This window comes from Oncorhynchus mykiss, chromosome 29 (genome assembly GCF_057628025.1).
Source record: "Oncorhynchus mykiss isolate SJ-2025 chromosome 29, ASM5762802v1, whole genome shotgun sequence".
Classification (NCBI taxonomy): domain Eukaryota; kingdom Metazoa; phylum Chordata; class Actinopteri; order Salmoniformes; family Salmonidae; genus Oncorhynchus; species Oncorhynchus mykiss.
In genome coordinates, this window is record NC_143050.1 from 35,973,558 (window position 1) to 35,990,456 (window position 16,899).

Below are 16,899 nucleotides of genomic sequence, written 5' to 3' on the forward strand. Positions count from 1 at the left end.
ATGGGGAGTAGGTGCCAGGTGGTTTGAGTTGGTCAAGAACTGCAACGCTGTCGGGTTTTTCCACGCATCTGTATCAAGAATGGTCCACCACCCGAAGGACATCCAGCCAACTTGACAACTGTGGGAGTCAACATGGGCCAGCAACACCGTGGAATGCTTAACACTTTGTCGAGTCCACATCCCAACTAATTGAGGCTGTTCTGAGGGCAAAATGTGCAACTCAATAATAGGGAAGCTGTTCCTAATGTTTGGTACATTGTGTAGTTCATTGCAAACATTGTCACAGATTAGAATTACATTTAGAGCAGTGGGCCCTGCAGGTCCAATAATATAACTAAAGAAAGACAACTGACATATTTCCATAAAGTAAACATTTATTTGTTTACAGTGGAGAAAGAGCATATTCAACAAAAGATGACAGTTGAAGTAGGAGTTGTGCTAAAATTAAAATCACATAGGACTAAGGATTTTTGTTAATTGGTTTAAGAACATGTTCATTTCTGTTACATGAATATAGAGCGACACTAGTTGGTGTAGATCGGCAGATTTAAGATAACAGTGGAATGAAAGTCTGGCCTGGGACTACTGTTAGGGCAGAGGACATCCCAAATCAACACTTAGACCCTATTTCTTTCCCTAGACACTTCGAGGGAGAGCCGCCCAGACCTGACAAGTGGTGTAAAATAATATGGCAGAAACTATTGTAGTACTATACTGCTTACACAAATCAGATATGTTTAGATTTATTAGGGGCCTTTAGGTTAGGTTTGACTTTGGACTCAAGAATTTACAGCCAATGTACAGGGACATAGTCGTGTGTAGTATGGATAAGGCAACAAAAACAAGAAATGTACAGAACTTAATACAAGATAAAAAGGAGAACAGAACCTAAACGCAGAACTGATACTGCCGAGGGTTGCTGTTGGGTTGACCGAATTTCGGTGCACACCTTTGTATTCTAATTGCAGATTGACTTTCAATGCATCTGGTTAGCTTATCACTCTCTACACAACGATTTAAAACACTAAATAATTGAAGAGAACTGGCTCAACGAGAAACAAGTCAAAGAAAAGGTCTAGGGTTGACAAAGTTTGGCAACATAAGAACTGCAGAAAAAGAACACATATACATACATACGAGATCTGTCACAGTAATACTTGTCATGAGATGAAAGGCACAGAGCGAGTCGAGTAGGTACAAATTTCTCCTTAACACTGACACAGGCTTCTAATCCCTCCAATGGTGAAGGTTAGGTTCTGTGGAAAACAGGAATCTGATCCTAGATCTGTAGTTAAGGAGAATGTCTACCTGGATCACAAACAGACAGATGAGCAGTCTGTACCTCAGTATTATAGAAAGGAACAATTAAAACCATAACAAAAGACAAGAAAACATCATTAGAAATCATTATAATAGGAGCATCATGATTGTATTTTCCACAGTAGCAATGATTCTTCTACCTTGTTAAAAAGTGATGCTGTGCAACAGGGGCTTTCTCTCCTTCCTGTCGGCCAGGTCGCCACTGGAGACAGGGACTTAAGAAAAATAAGTGTTTCCTTTTTTTCTCTCTTTTTATCTGGAGTCTTCTGTAGCTGACTGAGGGCAGAGGACTGGGGGCATCGACTAGGGGTGTGTCCCCGGGCTCTCTCCTCGGGGTGCATCTCAATCTCCCCTCGACTCATCTTCATCTGCACTGGTGTGAGAACACAGGAAGGCTGTGTGGGAGACGGCCTCCGAATTAGCCTCACCTGTCCCAGTCTTTCACACCAGTGCAGAGGAGGTAAGAGACCAGGAGAATTGTTGAGCTGCACCCCATGGTCTTCCTGGTCCCCTCTATCCATCCGTCGTTGGTTGGTCTCAGCAGGAGCAGCCGTCGCTGGGGTCGGCGGGCCGGTCGTCTCTCAGTTTGATCTGGTCTGGGAAGTCATACGTCTCCACCTCTGACTCCTACAGACACACAAAGCACGGGATTACACACAGCCACAAAGTGTGCACAAATCAGAAGTACAAGAATTCTACCCCCCCAAAAACAATATTCCTCTTTGATGACACAGTGTTTGACTATGACGTCATGAGTTCCACAGCAACCTCAGTGAACCAGTCTAACAGGTGTTTCCCAGCCAGGGAGAGAAAGGGGGTTTCTGAACAGCTGGTGGCACTCTGCCTACAGGTTTACCTGTGGCTGCTTGAGTCAATATTTCGTGTGTGTACCTGTTTAAGAGCATTGCGGGCAATGGTCTGGAATGCTTGGTCTACGTTGATGGCCTCCTTGGCGCTGGTCTCAAAGTAGGGGATGCTGCTCTTACTGGCACACCAGGCCTGGGCACGTTTTGTCGTCACCTACACAACAGAAGATCATTAATGCCATTGTGTCATACATACTTCCTCATTTTACATGGAACAACCTGTGGCATATAGTCATCCTTTTAGCACGTACCAACACACGGGTGTGTAATCATTCTACAGTGGTTCCTGCAGCGTACGCTCAAACTAGAACACTTATTTAGAACGTCCTAGTTACAATTGACGCATTTTGTCTTTACAGCATTATGTCTTCAATGTCAGCATTTTTTTGTTGGATGCAATGCTCAGACATTCACAGAAGTAGAGACAGCACAACACAATTCCCATCCAAAACGGGAACATTTTGGCTACATTAGTCGTAGCGCTAACTGAGGAAAGAGTAACCCCAACACAAGCAGTTATATTTAACCAACTCTCCTCTGACAGAAACCGTAATATGAATTAGCCAATAGTAATTACTATTTACAATTCATCACACCACGGGGAACCTCACCAGTGATAGAAATAATTGAGTAAAACACTTTCAAAAAAGGTTACAAGAGCCATTTACCATCACTTCTGGAAGTTTACTCGAAAGATGAGTGAACCATCTCTTTACCACATTTTATTATTATTATTATTATTATTATAACATCTTTGGTCTGACAGACGTTTACGTGACAACCAGAATGCATTGCATGTCAACAAACATGGCACCACATATAGCTGGCAATTAGCTTAGCATTAGCTCACCATAATCAATACTTTTTTGAAGGTTGTACGACACACTAGAGGTCGACCGATTAATCGGAATGGACGATTAATTAGGGCCGATTTCAAGTTTTCATAACAATTGGAATTTTGGGGCACCGATTTGACATGTATTTTTATACCTTTATTTAACTAGACAAGTCAGTTAAGAACACATTCTTATTTTCAATGACGGCCTAGGAACGGTGGGTTAACTGCCTTGTTCAGGGGCAGAATTTTCACCTTGTCAGCTCGGGGGATCCAATCTTGCAACCTTACAGTTAACGAGTCCAACGCAATAACGACCTGCCTCTCTCGTTGCACTCCACAAGGAGCCTGTTACGCGAATGCAGTAAGCCAAGGTGATATTACTAGATATTATCTAGCGTATCCTGCGTTGCATATAATCTGACTGAGCATACAAGCATACAAGTATCTGACTAAGCTGTGGTAGGCAGAAGCAGGCACGTAAACATTCATTCAAACAGCACTTTCATGCGTTTTACCAGCAGCTCTTCGATGTGCGCCAAGCATTGCGCTGTTTATTACTTCAAGCCTATCAACTCCCGAGATGAGGCTGGTGTAACCGAAGTGAAATGGCTAGCTAGTTAGCGGGGTGCGCACTAATAGCGTTTCAAACGTCACTCGCTCTGAGCCTTCTAGTGGTTGTTCCCCTTGCTCTGCATGGGTAAAGCTGCTTTGATGGTGGCTGTTGTCGTTGTGTTGCTGGTTCGAGCCCAGGGAGGAGCGAGGAGAGGGACGGAAGCTATACTGTTACACTGGCAATACTAAAGTGCCTATAAGAACATCCAATAGTCAAAGGTTAATGAAATACAAATGATAGGAGGGAAATAGTCCTATAATTCCTATAATAACTACAACCTAAAACTTCTTACCTGGGAATATTGAAGACTCATGTTAAAAGGAACCACCAGCTTTCATATGTTCTCATGTTCTGAGCAAGGAACTGAAACGTTTTTGCATTATTTAAACCAAATTGAACATGTTTCATTATTTACTTGAGGCTAAATTTATTTTATTGATGTATTATATTAAGTTAAAATAAGTGTTCATTCAGTATTGTGATTATTACAAATAAAAACATTTTTTTTTAAAGTTTTAAATCGGCCGATTAATCGGTATCGGCTTTTTTTGGTCCTCCAATAATCGGTATCGGCGTTGACAAATCATAATCGGTCGACCTCTACTACACACATTATAAGTGGCCATTATAATCTAAGCAAGAACAGGAATGCATTATTTGTCACCAGTGCTTGAAAATGTGAGTAACAGTTAAATACATTATGCTCCATACATACATACATACATACATACATACATACATACATACATACATACATACATACATACATACATACATACATACATACGGTGTGCTACAGTAGAAACGACAACGCGATATACAGTGAAAGGGCCGACATCTGTGTGAATTGATGCGTGGGCAGAACACGCCTCAATTCAAAATGTTATTAGAAAATAAAACTTGCTAGAAAATAACTTTAAAATGAACAAAACATAGCCTATAGATAATAAGCAGGCAGAGTGCCTTGGTTGGACCGGTCCTGTTGCGTAACAATCACATTTTGGAACAGTGAGTGCATTCTGACATCACGCCCATAAAAATTGAATAAATGTAATACATTTTTAAAAACTCACGCTAAGGTGACCGTTAGAGATATTTGAAACTCATGCATGAGAACGTTAAGGGATGTAGAAATCACAACAAACATTTGACCAAGTCTGACTCTGTATTGCCTACGCCCCACCACCTGCCTGTTCTGGCTCTCCAATGGACGGACACCGACATACCAACCTGTCTGTTCTCGAGGTCAATCTTGTTGCCTAGCACCACAAAGGGGAAGTTGTCTGGGTCTCTGGGGCTGGCCTGGATCAGGAACTCATCCCTCCAGCTGTCCAGTGTCTTGAAGGTGTTGGGCGCCGTGACATCGTAGACCAGCACACAGCAGTCAGCGCCGCGGTAGAACGCCACGCCCAGAGACTGGAAACGCTCCTGCCCCGCCGTGTCCCAGATCTGACAGAAGAGAAGAGATGATGATTACCATGTTTTTGGCATTTTAGTATTTTGTTGTATCATTTTTAAAGGTGATTACACAGAGAGGGAGAGAAAAGGAGAGAGAGTGGGAGAGGATCGGAGTGAGGAGGAAAAAGAGAAAGAGTGAGAAAGGGGAGGAAACAGCAATTAAGATAAAATAGCATTTAATTGTCTGTTTTCATAGAAATGTGCCTTGCAACAAAAACTCTTTACAGGACATGGGGGTGGGAGAGAGGGAGGAAAGCGGGAGAGGGAAAGGGTGAGAGATGCGTAAGAGGTAATAAAGAGAGGGAAAGAGAGAATGAAACCATATGACTCGTCACAGAATGAGTTGCCCAATATCTGACTTAAACACACTATGACAAGCCAGCAGAGGTAAGCACTCATGACTAGCCTAACATTATAAACTGGGTGGTTCGAGCCCTGGATGCTGATTGGCTGACAGCCATGGTATATCAGACAGTATACCACAGGTATGACAAAACCGGTCTTTTTACTTCTGTAATTACACTTTCTAACCAGTTTATAATAGCAATAACGAACCTTGGGGGTTTGTGGTATATGACCAATATACCACGGCTAAGGGCTGTATCCAGGCACTCCACTTTTGCATCATGCATAAGAACCGCCCTTAGCTGTGGTATATTGGACATATGGACATATACCACACCCTCTCATGCCTTATTGCTTAAATATACCAGCACACACACGAGACGCACCTGCATGGTGACCAGCCTGTCGTCCACCATCACCTCCTTGGTGAGGAAGTCCGCTCCTATAGTGGCCTTGTACTGGTTACTGAACTTCTTATTTACATACTGGTTCATCAGAGAAGTCTTCCCTACCCTGGGAAGGAACACACACACACTTAGCTGCACATATAGAACTGTAGCGATTGAGGGTAACAGCCAGAGAAGGGCTTCAAAACCACTGACGACCTGCACAGCTACATGTGCCAGAAAGATCCTGACTTCTTGACAGAGGCTGTTGTACACTCGCATACAAGGGTGCTACAGAACCTATACACGTCTGTTGGGAATATCCAAAATGAGTGACATCTGGTTGTGTAAACACCATGACGATCTTCCGATCACTCACCCAGAGTCTCCGAGGATGATCACCTTCAGCAGCACCTTCTTACGGGAGGCCATCCTTCCCTGGGGATGTGACTCTTCTGAGAAGAGACAGACGGGACAACAGTCAACTAGCTGGATCTGGAACTGGGAAGTCAGTCGTCACGAAACAGTCGGCTTTTGGGTTCATTGCGATAACATCCTTATTTACATGGAACACAGACTTGTTAGTTGGGTTAAATGCGGAAGACATTTCAGTTGAATACATTCAGTTGGACAACTGACGAGGTATGGCACCCCTCAGGTCTCTATTATAACGAATGATTAATACCATGTTAAGTTCACAAATCCAAAACCCATCTTCCCTTTGCTAAGAACCGTTAGTAAATTAGCATACCATCTAGCTAAATATGTAGAAATCTAAATTGAAATGCAATAGACTGGCCATCTGGAAACCGTTAAACGGAATAGCAAGTCAAGACCTAATTAAGTAGGCCCAACTAAAATTGTGATCATATTAACTGTAGCTAATAACTAAAAAACCTGACCTTAATGTTACCAGGCTGGCACTATAGCCAGAATAGATTCTGACCCTAATCTTGCTTACAGCTGCACTGGGGTCAGATTAACTCATTCATAGACGCTAACTACCTTTAGCACTGAGAACAATGAGCCAGATGTTTCACCGAATGAATAAATCTGAAGCATCTGGTTAGCATTACCACTAGTCACCAAATATAGTGTTGAGAGGAAGCACAGTTGCCAGCTGTGGAAGAAGATGTGGATTTTGGCTGTCATTCTGCTAATTTTGTCATTGATGAAACATTTGATCTCAATACTGTTTTCTGTACTAGAATCTGTTACGAACAGACTGGACCAAGTCTTGTAGACTTTACCCTTTGCCAAAGTTTTACAAAATTGTGTTGTTTAGAAGGAGTGCAAGGGCGAATTGAGTTATTGCACCCGCACACTTCAGAGTTGGCATTCCCTAACAGAAATATGCAAATGCATGCTAGAACGGATCTCACTTGCTCATGCTTGGCTCTGTCCACCTCCTTGCTTGTTCTGCCCACTATAATGAATTTGCTTCCATTGGAAATGAGAGGCTGTGGTCCATCTTGGGTAAGTTATAAAAAATCTTTGCCTTTAGCACCTATTGATGATAGTATCTTCTAGCTGGGGGAGCCCCAATGCTTGTTCTGAACGTTAAAAATATATGAAACATGTCTCTCATCAGCGAGAAACAAAATGGCAGGAAGCTGCCATGCGGGGAATCGTAGGTGGCACGTTTGAGATAGTTTTATCTTGTTCTGGATACCAGGTTTTGTTTTGAGGCGTTTTGACAGATGCTAATATGGCAAAAATTATGGCAAAATTCACTAGCCAGCTAACCAACAACTGTAACGAGGTATTTGAGAAACAACAAGTGCTCATTGTGCAAATGTATTTATGTTTTCAATAAACGCTGGAGACAAAATATAGTTTACATGTTGTGAATCTAAGCCCGCCTGTTTTGCCCCATAGTTTGCCCCACACGTCGGTTTTGTTGCTAAACAACCAACACGTCTATAGGGTTATGGTTCCTACACAGTCATATTTCCATGTTACAGCATTTGTTTATGGAAAACAGCCTGAAGACAGAGGTATACCTGTGCTAATTAGCCATCTGCGTCTCCGAACACCTGTGTTTAAATATAAGACTGAAGCCACAAACGTGTTGTCACTGAAAAATACTGTTGGTGGCAACTGTGTTAAACCCAGTTAAAACAGTAAGTGTATATTTTGCATTTGGGAAATTATTTTGATGTGATATGAAAGTTGAGGGTTTTATGTTCCCAGAACCGTACCGCACTTGAGAATTAATTCACACTTAGATGGAGTGTTTGGCTGCCAAAGCCAATTCACCTCTAAACAGAAATTGTAAGGTCTTTGGAGTATAAGGTAAGTAAACTCACCCCCTTCCGTACAAATGTGCACAACCGCAGCATTCAAATGAGGCTACAAAGAAAACTAATGGGATTGTAGCGACTGTATTGACTTCAAAATCGGGGGTGTGAACTAGGTTTCTATTCAAGCGTTGATCGACATGGTAATGGATCTATAGTATTGGAGAAAAGTTGAAAGGGACCCTCCAACATGCCACGTCGTAACATACAGCACGCATAGAGCAACTATTTCTGTCTTACAATCTCTCTCCACTAGGTGTAGCACTTCTCTCATCAGTACAAAAACAAGAAATGGACAGTGACATAAGGGGGGATACCTAGTCATTTTTTGCGTCATTATTGCATGCGATCATCATTCTCAAAGCCGTCGTTTACTTCTAAGATCACTTTAGCACAGCCCTAAAATCCGATTCAAATTCGACACACATCTTCAAATAGGTATGTAATGACACATTATATAAACTCTTTATAGTGTTTTATTTGCATTTTAGAGGCGATAAGGTGATAAGTTGGACAGATCAGGTGAAAAAAAAGCCGTTTTCCCACATGACGTCTCTCCTTCTCACTACCACGCATTAGTTTCGCTTCCCCACCCGCCATTTTTAAAAACGCCCGACGGGACTCATTGCCTTCTTGAATCGGGCAGCGTTTAGGTCATGTAATTGATTCCGTTGGAAAGGGGAGAAGTTGTGCTTTACAATGGTATTGACATTACAGTTAACCTGGAAGTATTACGTTTTTGGAGCGCTAAAATAAGGACAGTTGTACGGACCAAGGCGATGTACAAAAGTGAGTGAGTTTACGTTAAGGTAACCCTCTTTTAGGCCACAATTGAGCTAGGGTCAGACAGACTTCCTGATTAGAGACAGCTGAGTGGGCACAATGTATGGCTCGGAAAACCTACCTCAATCCAGGGATGAGAAATGAGTTTCTTCAAATTGTCCCATTATTCCAACTGTTACACCGGAAAGACTGCTAGTTTTTAATAAACTTCCGTTTGTCCTCATGCTAACTAGCAGTAGCCACAGCAGCCATTATGGAATGGCACGTTGCATTTAACAACAAAGGAGCTGATTGGCTAACACTGACATTCCAAAATGGCATCTGCTACCTAGCACAAGGGCAGTTTTCCGAGAAAACTATGAGTAGTTCAATCTTCTCATTGTAATGGTTAGGATAATGAGACAATTCGGAGTATAATGCATTTCTCATCCCTGGATTGAGGTACATTTTCTGAGCCTTAATCTCGCACTGGCTCCGCTGTGTCTTAATCCAAACAGGAAGACGGTCAGACCCCAGTGCAAGTGTAAGCAAAAATAGGGTCGGAATCTATTCTGGCTAGCAGGCAGTGTATGCGAACTAGCCATCTGCTGACTGGTCACGCTGCACTTCCGACTATCAAGAACTGTCAAACAGCTAGGCTAACGGCTCATGTTGGTTGATGCCAACCAAGTACGCAGATATACGACAAAATCGTTAGCTAACATTACTCATTTTTAATCATCGAAATACTAGCTAGCTAACGTTATATGGACTGTCACAGAAAACAATGTTCTAACGTTAGCGAGCTAGCTAGTGTAAGAATATAAATAAATAAATACAAATTGTGGACCAGTTAACGTTACCTGTTCAATAGTCAAGCGACGATGTTACGGCACCAGGACAATTATTTTTTTTAACAACTTAAGTCCCTCGAAGTCAGTTTTTCCGGGATCACTTACTATTTTTCAAGAATTGAAAGTGGAAAAATCTAACCAACTGACGTTAGCTAGCTTGATAAAATCTTGTCCTAGCTAAGAACATCCGCTTTTTGTTACGCTGTTGCTCAATATGGCAGTCACGAGGGGTTGACGTGTCCCCAGGTCGAAACCAATGAACGCCCTTTAAATATTCGCATCAATTGTTTATTATTTTCCTATAATATGAATTGCACCCTGTATCTGTGCGTGTCCTGGAAGTGACTACACCACATTTGAACAGGCTTGATTTATTAACTCAAAAGGGGACCACAGACAAGCCAGCAGTCATCGTAAAAATGTTTTTAATCTTCATACATTTTTAAATACACTTGGTTACAATAAGAACACGAGGCAATCGCGTTAAACAGACCCTTTTCACACACCTGTATTTTGTTCTGTACAACATCTGCTTCACCTCTGTCTGATTCTTAATCCAACCTACCATTATCACATTTATCACCAGGTCTCTTCTCTTCTCCCCTGCCCTCCCCCCTCTCTCTCTCCCGCTCTCCTTCTTCCCTCTCTCCATCCTCTTAGAAGTCGTCATCATCACAGATGTCCAGGTAAACGTCAAAGGCTTCTCGGTTACAGTTACCATCAGGGGTGAACACGTATTTATGGAACGTCCCGTCAACACAGATAGCTAGAAAAGGGAGGAATGCAGAGGAAAAAAAACATATTTAAAACTATTATTACAATTTTACACGACACAGCTTTATTGTATAAATTAAATAAATATATTGTTAATACCCACAGTACAATGAATGTTCCAACTACATGTAGGACAATAACGATATTGATTGATAGATATGAAACATTGCTGTCTAGTTGCTTAGAGGACTGACCGATGACAGAGTTGACATTTTTAGAGGTGTTCTTCCCAAACGCACAGATACAGGCACACTCTGCCGGAACGGTGAAACTGGCCAATGACCACTGGCTGTCCACATACTGACCAATCACTGGGCCCACCTTCCCCACACGAGCCAATCTGTAGAGAGGGGAAGAGTGGTGATAGTGGCATAAACAAGCCATGAACAGTAAATTGTCAAATTTGGAATTGAGGTACGCACAAACACTAGCCTGGTTGCCAGTCTTTTTAGCTAAAATTCCACTTCTTGTATTCCATGTCATCTGTCATTGGCATATGACACGGAGTACAAGGATTGGAATATTAGCTCAAATGGAATGCTAAACCAGACAATGAAACTCTCTCTCAAACACACACATGCGTGCATCTTACGCTGAGCGTCTGTTGAGTTTAGTATCTTTGAGAGCAAAGATGTGAACAGTGCCCTTGTCACTGGAGGCACACAGGAACGAAGAGTCATGACTGAAGTTGATGCTGGTAAGAGAGCGCAAGAAAGGGAAGTGATGAGACACTTAGCATCACTTCCACCCCCCCCCCCCCTTCCTCTCTCTCCACCCCAGTACCAGTAGAGTGTAGCAGGGTCTGTTCCTCTGCGCAGCTCCACTAGTTTGTCTCTGGTGGTAGTATCAAACAGTCTGATGAGGGTACCCTTGCGGGAGGCCGAGGCCGCGACGCTGCCAGGCTGGTTGAGCGCCAGGCAGGCGATCTCACTCTGGTGGGCGTTGATGGTAAAGGGGGCAGACGATGTGCCAGGCTTGGTGTTGGAAAGGTCCTGGAGCGGAGAGAGGGAGAGAGTTCAACACTGACTGACTGGGACCTCATGGGTAATGTGAAAAATTATCAGCACACACAGAGCAGTTTCGAAAGGGCAGATAGTCTTCAACACTAGGAATCCATCAGTTGATGGAATGACATGTGAAGGTGTGCTTTATGAACAGCTTATAAACCAACATAGTTAGTATAGTACCATGCAATACACTTTTAAATGAAATGGATGAATTACCACAAGCTGTAGACTTCCACACTTATGTCCAGGGAAGACCAGCAGCTGTTTCTCCAGACTGGGGCACAGGTCACACAGTCCTGACAGAGAGAGAGAGGGGAGAGGGGGGTATCTACACGTCTATCAGATAAACATAACCAGGAGCGTGTGCGTATATGTGTGTGTGTGTGTTTGTACCTTTAGGGTTGTCTCTGGTGTCAAACTCAAACAGTTTCACAGGGTTGTCAGGGAAACTGTAGACATAGATCCTGTTCTTTAACACAATGATGATCCTGAGAGAGAGAGAGAGAGAGAGAGAAAGCGAGTAAGCGAGGGGAGGGGTTGGAGTGTGAGAAAGCAGAGGGAGAAAAGGGTTAGTAAAACAACACACTACAGGGTGCTCTATGGAAAGTTGGGGCTTGTTCAGAAGAATGTTACTAAACATATAGTAACTCACTTGTCGTGTCTCATGCGTACGGCCAGAACAGGCTTGGTAAAGGTAAACTCCAGCACTAGCTTGTCCTTGGGGTCCCTCCCCTCCCGAGCATCATCCCAGATCAACACTAGGATTTTAAAAAATACATTCGGTTTTGAATGAAATGAAAACAATACATTGGAATCATTATCAAACATGTTCTAAAATCTAAATACAATCAGTCCCAGTCACTGCCATAATTTAAACTGAGACCCAGCAATTTGACATTGCCATGACCTGCACTGCAGACATTGAGATGAGCGCAGTGCAGGAATTTGCTCTCACAGTCATACGGAGTATCTGCGCATGTGTAAAGTTTATCTCCGCTCTTCAACACCCTTAGTAGTTTGGAAAATCAAGTCTAATCAGTAATTCAATCAAATATGTGGTCCGCTCATCCACTCACCTGAGATCTCAGAGAACTTGGGGTTGACTCCACCTCCTACTACAGCCAGCAGGTTGGAGCGATGCAGCATTGAACACTGGGCCACACTACCCACCTGCTCATGGTCTGACACACACAAGCACAGGATGATCACACACACAGTATGCGAACACACAGATCGCTCGTACCACAGGTCTGAATTCCACTCACCAAGGTGCCCCTTCTCTATAAGAGGCTCCACATTGTAGATCCTGACACCGGTTTCCATGGCACAACAGAAACAACCTGGGGAGGGAGGGGTAGGTACACTGATCAATGTACACTGTCTGAAACAAGAGTAGGACTGACACAAGTAATGTACTCTACAGATCTCTGTCTGGCTTCACAGAGTAGGCTACTCTAGTCTTACTCTGGTCCTGGTTGAACTGTAGACTGTTGACTCCTCTCGGTTGGGCCATGTTGGAGGAGTGACGTTAGGCTGATGTTACCAGGTAGATATAGCTTAGAAGAAAACCCAGGGCTAGGCACCCTGATTGAAACAAAAGAGAAAGAGAAAGGAAACATCACCGACCACGGTTTAGAAGCGGCACCGTCAACGTGTTTTTTTTTCCCCCAAGCGAAAATAAGTTAGCTAGCCTGGTAAACAAACCCAGCCAGTGAAGAACTCAAGCAAATTTGGCTATCTCTATCTGCTGCAGTTATTTTTCATCGTAACAGCTGTATCATGTTATTGAACAACGAATATGCTGTTTAAAAGCTTACCATGAAGCGAGGGCAGAACACGAGTTAAAGATTAAAAGCGCTCAACACTGTTAAAATGTCTCCAACAAAGCTACACTGTGACGAAATGTTTTGTTGTTATTTTTCCTGCAGATGACGATGGTCGCGTGTTTCCGGTTTCTGACTTCGTGTCTCCGCGCCACAAACGAATCATACCGCCACCTAGCGTGCTGAAGTAAAATAGAACTGTAGGTAAATGGTTGCAACCCGAATTGTGTGTGTGTGTGTGTGTGTGTGTGTGTGTGTGTGTGTGTGTGTGTGTGTGTGTGTGTAGGCTCAAGCTTAGGCTCGTCTGCTCAGAGTATACTAAAGAACAGCGTGTAGAAGGACGGAGTATACTAAAGAACAGTGCGTGGAAGGATGACGGTGTTGCAATTGTGGTGGGGATCACAATGCTGAGTTCCTGGAGTGCCCTGTGAAGGAGATTGAGGTGGCAAAAGTTAGAGCGACCAATCTAATGTCAGAGGCGAAGGCGATTAAAAGAATTGAGAAAACAAGTGATGCTAGTGAAGATATGATAGTGGAAGCACCACAGGCTGTAGTACATGTTTGCTGCCAGTCAAAATATACCCTGTGTGTTAAAAAGGTGAATTTTGTGGCACTCATTGCCACAGTTATAAACTGTACGGCTCAAGTCTCAAAAAAGTCTAAGAAACTGAAAATTGGGGCTGCGGCTTAAAAGTTTTTGATTTTAAATCTGAAGACTTGCAAGGGGTACTGGCGCTGGAAAACGGCCCACCCTCCCAAGCTCCCCTTGAGCCTGTGTAGGGATTTTTTTATCAGTAAAGTTGTTTGATATTTTATTATTTTATGTAGTTTGTTCAGTTTCTCGGGGAAATCCTGTTTCCATCCCGTACAGTAGGTGGCAGGAAGTACATTAAAATGTGCAATCGTCAATATATCATAGAAGAAGAGGAAGCTCTGGTTGACAGGCATTGTGGAGAGAGAAGTGTGAAGACACAATGGCGAAACAATGGCATTAACTACAAACCATTGTCTCCTGAGTACAAATCAAGTAAACTTACTTATGAATCTAATTGCTCTCTTGAGAACTTTGAGAATTTCAAAAATGGAGTCGTTCGGCAGTAGTGATTGCTCTGAAGTTGAGCCTGACCTGGATGAGGTACTTGTGGCGACAGGTGTGGAGGAGACTTCCAAGTCTTGCCCTGATGATCAAACCAGAGACGATTTTGGACCGCAGGGACCCACTGGGCACAAACTGATTGATCAACGTTGTTTCAACCTAATTTGTCAACTTATTGTGACATGGAATCTGCAGTGCCTTCAGAAAGTATTCACACTCCTTGACCTTTTCCACATTTTGTTACGTTACAGCTTTTAAAATTGATTAAATTGTTTCCCCCCCCCCCCCCTCATCAATCTACACACAATAACTCATAATGACGAAGCAAAAACAGATTTGTTGACATTTTTACACAAAAAAAACGGAAATATCACATTTTAAATAAGTATTCAGACCCTTTACTCAGTAATTGGTTGAAGCACCCTTGGCAGAGATAACAGCCTCGGGTCTTCTTGGGTATGACGCTACAAGCTTGACACATCTGTATTTGTGGAGTTTCTCCCATTCTTCTCTGCAGATCCTCTCAAACTCTGTCAGGTTGGATGGGCAGCGTCGGTGCACAGCTATTTTCAGGCCTCTCCAGAGATGTTAGATCAGGTTCAAGTCTGGGCTCTGGCTGAACCACTCAAGGACATTCAGAGACTTGTCCCGAAGCCACTCCTGCATTGTCTAAGTTGTGTGCTTAGGGTTGTTGTCCTGTTGGAAGGTGAACCTTCGCCCCAGTCTGAGGTCCTGAGTGCTCTGGAGCAGGTTTTCATCAAGGATCTTTCTGTACTTTGCTCCGTTCATCTTTCCCTCACTCCTCACTACCACCACGCTTCACCATAGGGATGGTGCCAGGTTTCCTCCAGACGTGATGCTTGGCATTCAGGCCAAAGAGTTCAATCTGGGTTTCATCAGACCAGAGAATCCTGTTTCATGAGTCCTTTAGGTGCTTTATGGCAAACTACAAGCAGTCTGTCATGTGCCTTTTACTGAGGAGTGGCTTCCGCCTGGCCACTCTACCATAAAGGCCTGATTGGTGGAGTGCTGCAGAGATAGTTGTCCTTCTGGAAGGTTCTTCCATCTCCACAGAATTCTGGAGCTCTGTCAGAGTGACCATCGGGTTCTTGGTCACCTCCCTGACCAAGGCCCTTCTCCCCTGATTGCTCAGTTTCCCCGGGCGGCCAAATCTAGGAAGAGTCTTGGTGGTTCCAAACTTTTTCCATTTAAGAATGATGGAAGCCACTGTGTTCTTGCGGACGATCAATTCTGCAAAAATGTTTTGGTACCCTTCCACAGATCTGTGCCTCGACACAATCCTGTCTCGGAGCTCTACGGACAATTCCTTCGACCTCATGGCTTGGTTTTTGCTCTGACATGCACTGTCAACTGTGGGATCTTTATATAGACAGGTGTGTGCCTTTCCAAATCATGTCCAATTAATTACATTTACCACAAGTGGACTCCAATCAAGTTGAAGAAACGTGCACGCAAGTGGGGGCGCTGGATGTTCCCCAATGCTGGAAGGGGGACCCCGAGTGAAAAATGACCAAAATATGTGTGTTATAGAGCTAAATGAGATATGCCTGCAGGTAGTTCCTGCCTGATCCTGTCATGTGACAAATGGAGATTTGGGCAAAAGTCTGTTCTCTCCGCGACTCCTCCATCCTCTCTCCTCCTTTACCCGGTAAGTGAAGAGTGTCAAGCGGTCTAGGAGAGTCTGATCCCCTCCCCGATTACCTTCTTCGACAAAGCAAAGACTATTCTCACGGCAGGTAGCGTGGAGGTGTTTTAAAATACGCCACACCCCCTTTGAATCAGCTGTTGTTTTCTCAATGGAGAAGAGCAGGCACACGTTTAAAAACATACGCTGTTGTCTGCCACAACTAGCTACATTTGTTTTGATCACTTTACACATTTATTTGGGAATTCCAACCCCTGCAAACGTAATTTGTCTGATGACGTGCGAGCGGAGAAGGAGAGTATTTATTTCTACGTTTCCTCTCCTTCGCCTCCGCTCCTCGGTTACCTTTTGACCTTTTTCACAAAGAGGCAAGGAGAGGACGGGAGAAAGGAAAAGAGCAAAACCATTTGGGATTCTCCCAGTGGAGAAGTGGAGGAGGAAAGGAATAGTTACGTGTCCCTTGAAGTTCCCTTCCTATCCTTCACACCCTCACTCTCTCCTGTTATGATGACCCACTGAGAAAGGGAAGCAATAGACCACACAGATCAAAGACACACACACACACCAGTCAGGTAGCTCAAGATCCACTTCGAACTCTGCTGTCTGTTCAGGTACCCAGGACGTTGGGAGATGCTTTCAGCACCGGCCAATAGGGGCAACAGTGAGTGCTATTACCATCAAGCAGGCTTGGGTTTTGCTAGTGTGTTGTGGACAGGGGCGGCTCCAAGGGTCTTGTGTTGAATCCTAGTGACAGGCACTAGTTTTATTTTGTTTTGTTTTAACCCTATCCG

The 16,899-nt window shown here is 43.5% G+C and overlaps 2 protein-coding genes across 2 annotated transcripts; both read right to left on the bottom strand.

Annotated features, from left to right (window-relative positions):
* Positions 1 to 356: 356 nt before the first annotated feature.
* On the bottom strand, positions 357 to 10,074 carry zgc:100918 (Rab7 domain-containing protein). The gene is made up of 6 exons (XM_021590653.3): positions 9,752 to 10,074; positions 6,206 to 6,281; positions 5,827 to 5,953; positions 4,868 to 5,086; positions 2,212 to 2,340; positions 357 to 1,947 (listed from the first exon to the last, which is right to left on the bottom strand). Exons 2-6 carry the CDS (start codon positions 6,256 to 6,258, stop codon positions 1,858 to 1,860), a joined length of 618 nt encoding a protein of 205 aa, XP_021446328.1. The 5' UTR covers positions 6,259 to 6,281; positions 9,752 to 10,074; the 3' UTR covers positions 357 to 1,857.
* Positions 10,075 to 10,150: 76 nt separating this feature from the next.
* On the bottom strand, positions 10,151 to 13,521 carry wdr45 (WD repeat domain 45). Its single transcript, XM_036968023.2, has 11 exons — positions 13,341 to 13,521; positions 12,988 to 13,107; positions 12,789 to 12,863; positions 12,600 to 12,704; positions 12,176 to 12,281; positions 11,917 to 12,011; positions 11,740 to 11,819; positions 11,300 to 11,508; positions 11,109 to 11,210; positions 10,711 to 10,856; positions 10,151 to 10,508 (listed from the first exon to the last, which is right to left on the bottom strand). Exons 2-11 carry the CDS (start codon positions 13,034 to 13,036, stop codon positions 10,399 to 10,401), a joined length of 1,077 nt encoding a protein of 358 aa, XP_036823918.1. The 5' UTR covers positions 13,037 to 13,107; positions 13,341 to 13,521; the 3' UTR covers positions 10,151 to 10,398.
* Between the last annotated feature and the right edge of the window lie 3,378 nt (positions 13,522 to 16,899).

Coding starts and splice junctions, on each gene's coding strand:
- wdr45 (XM_036968023.2), bottom strand. CDS start 13,036: ATGGCCCAACCGAGAGGAGTCAACAGTCTACAGTTCAACCAGGACCAG. Junction 11,211..11,299: donor GACCCTGCTACACTCTACTG/GTACTGGGGTGG, acceptor CTCTCTTACCAG/CATCAACTTCAGTCATGACT. Junction 10,857..11,108: donor AAACTCAACAGACGCTCAGC/GTAAGATGCACG, acceptor CCCTCTCTACAG/ATTGGCTCGTGTGGGGAAGG.
- zgc:100918 (XM_021590653.3), bottom strand. CDS start 6,258: ATGGCCTCCCGTAAGAAGGTGCTGCTGAAGGTGATCATCCTCGGAGAC. Junction 5,087..5,826: donor ACAGGCTGGTCACCATGCAG/GTGCGTCTCGTG, acceptor CTCTTCTGTCAG/ATCTGGGACACGGCGGGGCA. Junction 2,341..4,867: donor TTGACCTCGAGAACAGACAG/GTTGGTATGTCG, acceptor TCTGTTGTGTAG/GTGACGACAAAACGTGCCCA.